This window comes from Apium graveolens, chromosome 5 (assembly GCF_009905375.1).
Source record: "Apium graveolens cultivar Ventura chromosome 5, ASM990537v1, whole genome shotgun sequence".
Classification (NCBI taxonomy): Eukaryota; Viridiplantae; Streptophyta; class Magnoliopsida; order Apiales; family Apiaceae; genus Apium; species Apium graveolens.
Genome location: NC_133651.1, coordinates 15,208,632 through 15,216,598, shown reverse-complemented (window position 1 = coordinate 15,216,598; position 7,967 = coordinate 15,208,632). Strand labels below are relative to the sequence as shown.

The following is a 7,967-nucleotide window of genomic DNA, read 5'->3' as shown; positions in this document are numbered from 1 at the left end:
TGGTCATTCAAAGAGTCTCTTCAGTTTCCATACTTTTTCCTATAAATACAACCCTTCACCCTCAACACTTCTCACTGACCTTTCACTTCAAACACTCATTTTTCAAGACTTCTTGAACACAACTCCTCATCTTCTCAAATGTTCATAGCTCAACGATCGTTTTGCATTCATACTATTGCAGGAAACTACTACCCTACCTTTAAGTTCAAAGAGGGTTGTGTCTATTATGACCCCTGGGGATATAGAGTTAAGATTAACGATCAAATCTTTGGTCCTTATGAGGTTTCATCATCATTTTTTAGGATTTTTCTAGTGATCAACAACTGGATCTCCAGTTGTTTTAGTTAGAAATGACTCTTGAAGATGAGCGCTTAGCAGAGGAGGCTAAGCAGCAGAGACTTGAAGCTCTTGAGCTGCAAGAGAATATCATCTCTCTTGCAGGCACAATGAGTAGGATCTATCACCGCTGAGCTCTCAAGAAGCAAGAAGAGATGAAGAAGAAAAAATTAGGATAGATTATAGGAATAGTCTAGTTCTTGTTAGGACTTTTTTCTTGTTTCTGCCTTGTACTTTTCTTTTCATGAATGAATGAATATATATTATCTTCTTTTGCTTCATTAAATGAGCTCTTGTTTATTTCTTGTATGTGTGCTTATATGTTCTTAAATGTTGAATGTTAAATCAGTACTGCATACTAAATATCAGACATTTTTCATAGTGCATGTGAATAAACTAATCTCTGTTTGGAGTTCATATGACACTTCAGTACAGATTGAGCACTACAAGAAGTAAATGTTGGTTGAGAATAAAATTTAAGAAAGATCTAATTCTTAATCACTAAAAGTTATAATCTTTGAGTGTTGCTTACAATTCAAATTCTTTTGAAACTTTCTTTTTCTGATCAAGAAAGTTATCCACACTCAATCTCAAATTTTATATATCTAATATCTTAAATTTCTTCTTACAACTGAAACACTTTAATTCTTTTCTCAAATGTTGTCAAAAATCAAGTGTCATAATTTTTGAATTATGTTCACCACTCAGAAATAATATTTAGTTGGTTAGAGACTACTTGCTGAGGTAGATCTTGATGATACTAACAGAGACACAGAGGTTTCATCAATTTTTACTGAAGACTTTGTGATAGCTTTCATTAAACACATTTCAAGTGTTAGTTCTTTGCAAGAAGAACAAAGGTTTGAGATCATGGTACATGATAGTAACCTAATCAAATCCTCTCTAATTCAAATGGAGGTTCTCATTATTAATGAACAACAACTGTCATAACCATAGTATCTACTGTGAGTCTAATTATGAATTCACAAGGTATAAATACTGGTATTACTTTATCAGCATTTAATTTAAATACTGATTTAGTTCTTTTAGCATTTATAGTAAGCTTTTCATGATATAAATCATGTTGATATGATTACATCTAGACCTTACAAAGAACTACCTCTAGTTGTATGATCACAGATCACCCTTCTTTAACCACCTCTTATTTCTGTAGGACAATCTTTCTGAGCCTTTTTCTGTGAGATGTGTGAAAAGATTGAAAGAAAACAGAATTTAAGAGAGGCGGGATCCTTCCTGGAAAAAGGAGAGGTAGATGAGAGATAGGATTTCGTAATCCTTGTGAGGAAGCTCTGACTATTAAAAGTCATGAGATGTGTGGTGTGAGGAGTAGTGAGACTATTTTAAATAAAATAGAGAGATTAAGTTTAATTTGCTACATGTTTGCAGATGCTCAGAGTACTCAAGGAATAGATGTTGAACAGCAGTCTGTTGCATCTCAGGAACACTCTGATGTATCAAAGGCTATTGATCCCCCTACAAGTCTAATTACTGATACTTTCTTGTAGTCCATACATTCTACTATTCCATCACATAAGATAATCCATGTTTTTGTCGAAAAATAGTCCATTCATTCTTCTATTCCATCAAATGAGATAATCCATGTTGTTGGTGAAGGTGTAGTAGCACAACAGTCCATTCATAAAGATTCATCCATTTCAGAATCACCACAGCATGTTACAGGAACTGAAGTTCTGAAAGTTATTGAAGCTCCAATTCATTTATCTACAATACTTGAAGATGTGGAGATAACCGCTGAAGGTGTTGAAGCTTCTGAAGTCACTGGATCAATATCTCATTTTATTCTGCATACTAAACCTAAAGATAAAATTTAGAAATTAGTGCAAGATCCAGCTGCTATTGAAGAATCTAATGATGGTAAAGAAACTTACGTATCTAATGCTATGTTAGATCTTGAGGATGATCTTTTCTTTCTGAAAGATATGACTATGCATGTTCGACAACTAGAAAATGACATAGTTAGATGATAAGAAGAAGTATGATTATTCTGATAATATCGGGAATGCTTATTGGAAATATACTACATATACTATTTCCAGAACAAGTGCAGTTGAACATCTGGAAATAGCAGAATAGAAGATTACAAATCCTGATGTGCTGAATCATCTCTACTTTGGTTGTCAGATCCTTACACACAGCTCATGAAGCAACAACTACTCAAATCAATCAGATTAAAGAATCATTAAATGCTTCAAAGCTACTTACTCATCAGGAAATTCAGAAACAAATTTCACCAATAGTTACAAGATAAATTTCAATTGAAGCCAGTCAAGCTAGATTGGAAGCTAATCAAGCTCAAATGTCTGATCAACTTACTAAAGTACAGAATTCAATGGAGCTGATTCTTTCTCTGCTACTTGGTGATGATGCCAAAAAGGGGGAGAAAATTGTTAAATCTAAATGTAAATAGCTGTCATTATTAAGTACTGATGATGAAAATTCTGATGGAGGTAATAAGGAGGAACAGAAGGAGATTAAAAGGGGAAGCAAGATGAATGAAATAAGAGTTTGAGAGGCATATGTCATAGCCTATTTGTTTATTCGAGGATTTAACTCAACTCAAATAAGGATGTAACAAGTAAATAGTGGTTCTATCGTCAAAGAGATCTCACTAAGTAACATATGTCAAAGAATTAAGTAACATTGTTCATCTACAAACTTGAGGACTTAATTCACTGGAAAAAGCTCAAGAAATTGATCAAGCCTCAGTGATATAAATCAAGATTGTGGATTTAATCAAGTGACAGAGATCTCGTCAGGGTATCAAATATTTACAGGGATTTAATCTGAAGAAAATCAAGTTATTAAAGTCAAGACATGAAGAAACATCACAGATGTTAGTCATTCATGAACCAGACAGTACATCGAGTGTCAACATTGAAGTGGTGAAATGGATTCATAAGTTTCAGTGATTTTCAGAAGATTGTTAGAAGAGGGGTTGATGTTCAAGAATAGTATTAATTATCTATTAATTAATTAAGTCATATAATTTAATTAAGAAAATAAATTATATCTGCAAAGATTAATTTATTGATTAATTGAATTAATAAATTAATTAATTCTGAATTAATATTATGCATTTTTCAGAAATGATTTTGAATTAATATTCAAAATTAACTCAGCAAGACAAATATTTGACAATTGTCATACCGAAAGTCTTTCCAAGTCTTTTTAGATTGTCTTGCCGATAGTCTTTCCAGCTTAAAGGATTGTCTTGCCAATAGTCTTGTCAGTTCAATCAATAGTCTCACCGATTGTCTTGCTAGATAAAAAGGATTGTCTTGCCAACAAATCAAGTGGTTGTTTGATTACTTAAGTACAGAAGCTGATTTTTAACAGAAGAATTGAATATCTCAACCAACTGAAGATTACAGAATAAAAAGAATAGCAGAAAACTTATTATCTTCAACTGCAAAATATCAGGACATTACTAGAAATCCTTCTCTTGTTCTTGTGTAACTATCTGGCGGATCAAAAATCCCTAGAACTTAATCTCAAATTGCTTTTAGCATTTGATCTTTTTATTTCAAAAATAGAAAAAGTTCATGTCGAATTTATTCTAGATTTGGAATAATTTATTTGAGATTAATCCCTTGTAAACGATACCGTTGTTATAACACCTTTCAAGTTTAATAATAGTTTTATTTAACTTGAATTTTGTTTCACTTTTTTATTCCGCATTTATTCGATTAAACGGTATAGTTTGTATTCAACCCCCCTTCTACAAACATATTGGGACCTAACAATTGGTATCAGAGCCTTCTGATTAACGAACAAATCAACACTACTAGATTTCAAGACCTATTGTAACACTAAAATTGTAACGGATTTCATAAATAGGGGCCTATTGTAACACATGCATAAAATTTACAAAATATAAGGTATATTGTAACAATAATATTAAAAGCGTTACATTCTATTTTATATGTTACAATAGACCCATAGCTATTGTAACATGATTATTCTATTGTAACATGTGAATTAAAAAAATATTTAAAATTTGGTTTGGGAGCCATAAGTATTTCGTTTGGCGGGTTTATTATTTGGTCTTGAAAATTGTTACCGCCTACTGAGAAAAATATATTCCTGGGTTGCCCCATTTCACTTTTTATCTTCCAAAATTGGCTAGCTAAAACCACAATTTTAACATCCCCTCATTTCTCCTCTTCTCAGACCTAAACCTAACTCTACTCAAAATCAAAACTGAAGCTCAAGAGCCAAAATCCAGGTTCAGCAATATTGTGAAGACTTTAAGGTAAGCCCCATCCCTTTTGTATTGTTCTTTTTTCTTATCTATTCGTATCTTGAAAACTTATTTGTATTGAGATTGGGTATCTTGTTAACTAATTAACGATGTTATTGTTCTTTTCCATGAATTACATCTTCTCGATTGTTAGATTTACATTTTAATTTTATGAATTTAACTTTAAATTCTCTAATACCCTAATTAAAAAATTGTTTTTTTGTGAAATTTTTTTGGATACTAAGATATTATCCATATATTAGTATTAATTATTAGGATTTTGGGTATTATATTTGAAATTAGTTTCATTATCGTGAGATTAGTTGTCACTTATTTGCAAAATAATAGTTGTTCTGTTTTGTTATACTTATTTATAGTGCTATGTTTTCTAATTTAAGAAACTATGGATGCAGTGAATGGTTTAATAATTATGTTCTGGGTCAAGTTTCACATTTTGTTTCTGAAACTCTCCATTAGCATTAATTTTAACTTTAGGTCATGGATAATGTAAAAAAAGAATGGTGGAATTTTCCGAAATGGTCGGATGATTATGAAAATGGAGTTGATGACTATCTGGAAAAAACATTTGCTACATAAGCGCAGGGAGATCAAATTTGTTGTCCATGTCATAAGTGCATATATCGTTATTGGTACCACAGACATGTAGTACGAGAACATATCATTTGCGATGGTTTTGTGCCCAGATTTGAGAAACACTTAGAGTCAGACAGCAATGTTGAAAAGCCAACTGGTGACAGTGGGGGCCAGTTTCAATTTTGTGATGATATGGATGGGTTATTGCATGATACTTTTAAAGGCGGACCTAATGAGGAGACAAAAAAGATTTTTAATTTAATCGAAGAGGGCCAACAAGAATTATATCCAGGATGCAAGACTTTTTCTAAACTGGCCTTCGCAATACGATTATTTCTTTTAAAGTGTGATCATAAGTTAAGTAATGTTGCTTTTTCTGACCTATTAGAGTTATTAAGATCATTAATACCAGATGCAAAATTACCCACGTCATTTCGTGAGGCAAGCAACGATTTAAAAATGTTGGGCCTTGATTATATGAAGATTGATGCTTGCCCAAATAATTGTATGCTATACTGGGAGGAACGTGTTAATGATACAAGTTGTCATATTTGCAATACTTCGAGGTGGAAATCGAAAAGCACAACTGGAACAAAAAATTCTCGTAAGATATTAACAAAAGTACTAAGGTACTTTCCTATTAAGAAGCGGCTACAGCGATTTTTTATGTGTTCAGAAACTGCACGTTATATGACATGGCATGAAAATGAGCGAAAAAAGGATGGGATTCTTAGACATCCAGCTGATGGTACCGATTGGAAAGATTTTGATAAGAAATTTCCAAGGTTTGCTCAAGAGCCTCATAATGTGAGATTGGGACTTGCAACTGATGGTTTTAATCCATTCAATAATATGAAAATTCTTCATAGTACATGGCCGGTTATGCTCATCAATTACAACTTGCCTCATTCTATGTATATGAAGTCAGAATTTCTGATGCTTTCACTCATTATTCCTGGTCCCGAGTCTCCAAAAAATGCAATTGATGTCTATATGCAGCCATTATTGAAAGAGCTAAAAGAGTTGTGGGAAACTGGAATTGAAACTTATGATGCTTCAAGTGATCAAATATTTAACATGCGAGCAACACTACACTCAACTATTAGTGATTTCCCAGGTTATACAATGCTCTCAGGATGGAGCACAAAAGGAAAGACAACATGTCCTTGTTGCCATTATGAAACCCCTTCTACTTGGTTAAAGTACAGCAAAAAGCATTGTTACAGGGATTTTCGTATATTTTTGGAGCAAGATCACCCTTGGAGATATAACAAAAAGAATTTTAATGGAAAGGAAGAGGAGAGAAGTGCACCTGTTCGCTTAACAGGGACTGGAATTTCTGTATTATTATCTGATTTCAAGAACTCTTTGGGAACAAAACAATCAAAAAAAATTAAAGATGACAATCCTTGGAGGAAAAAGTCTTGTTTCAATGAACTGCCTTACTGGAAGTATGTCAAATGTCGACATAATCTAGATACAATGCATATAGAGAAGAATTTATTTGATAACATTCTCGGAACATTGCTTACATTACCCAAAAAAAATAAAGATCATGAAGATGCATGTAAAGATTTGTTAGAACTTGGAATTATGCCAGAGCTTCAACCTCAAGAATCTGCTGATGGTAAACGAATAGTTCCAAAGGCACTCTTTTGGATATCAATAGAAGAGAAGCGCACCTTTTGTCAAGTACTTAAAAATGCAAAAATACCACAAGATTGTGGTTCTAATATCAAGAGATATGTGCAAGTTAAAGAAAGAAAAATTGCAGGTTATAAAAGCCATGATGCGCATTTTATGATGAATCACTTACTTCCAATGGCTGTGAGTACAACATTACATAAAGATGTTGCTATTCCTTTAATAAGATTGAGTGCATTTTTCAAAGTTATATGGTCTAAAGAAATTGATATAGAAGATCTTGAAAGATTATAAACTGAGATAGTTGAGGTTCTTTGTGAGTTAGAACAGATATTTCCCCCCTGCTTTTTTTGATATAATGGTCCATCTACCGATTCACCTGGTTGAAAAAATTAGGCTTGGTGGGCCAGTTGCGTCAAGGTGTATGTACTCTGTTGAGAGATATCTACGAAAGTTGAAGTCATATGTTAGAAATAAGGCCCTGCCTGAGGCCTCAATGGCAGAAGGCTATCTAATCGAGGAATCTCTCAGATTATGTGCAAGATATTTGAATCAGAAAGTAAAAAATGGTACTGAAGAAGTAATTGATCAATCAGTACCACAAAAACCTTTTCAGAGGGTTGGCCATTCTTTAAAAGGAAAGGGGAGGACAAGGCAGAAGAGATGTGAAGGTTATAAAATTGATCATAAGACATGGATGCAAGTGCGGCGCTACATTTTATTTAACTGTCAGGATGATGAAATTGAGAGATATATCAAGTAAGAAAACTTATCAATTCTTTACTTACTCATACATGATTTCAAAGTTTATTTTTAATATTTACTAATATTTAATCATTTATATTTGAATACAGTGAACATAAGAATTCTCTTTGTCACCAGAATAAAAGAAAATGGGATAGTTTTCAAAGCCATAACAAGGACTTCATAGATTGGTTTTCGGAAAAAGTGAATCATGAGCTTGAGCAAGGTTACCAAATACCACATCATGTATTAAAATTGTCTCTGGGACCTTCTCAGATAGCTAAGAGTTACACTGGTTATTCCATTAAAGGCTATAAGTTTCATACAATGAAACGAGATATCAATTGTGTAACTGATAATAGTGGAG

The 7,967-nt window shown here is 32.8% G+C and overlaps 1 protein-coding gene across 1 annotated transcript; it reads left to right on the top strand.

Moving 5' to 3' along the window:
- Positions 1-350: 350 nt before the first annotated feature.
- Positions 351-7,150, top strand: LOC141659845 (uncharacterized). Its single transcript, XM_074466772.1, has 3 exons — positions 351-450; positions 1,744-1,858; positions 5,323-7,150. Exons 1-3 carry the CDS (start codon positions 351-353, stop codon positions 7,148-7,150), a joined length of 2,043 nt encoding a protein of 680 aa, XP_074322873.1.
- The last annotated feature ends 817 nt before the right edge of the window (positions 7,151-7,967 follow it).

Bases quoted from the DNA above. Each gene is read 5' to 3' on its own strand.
- LOC141659845 (XM_074466772.1), top strand. From the start codon at position 351: ATGACTCTTGAAGATGAGCGCTTAGCAGAGGAGGCTAAGCAGCAGAGA. The intron at 451-1,743 runs GTAGGATCTATC...ACATGTTTGCAG, and splicing joins CTCTCTTGCAGGCACAATGA to ATGCTCAGAGTACTCAAGGA. The intron at 1,859-5,322 runs GTAGTCCATACA...TTTTGTGCCCAG, and splicing joins CTAATTACTGATACTTTCTT to ATTTGAGAAACACTTAGAGT.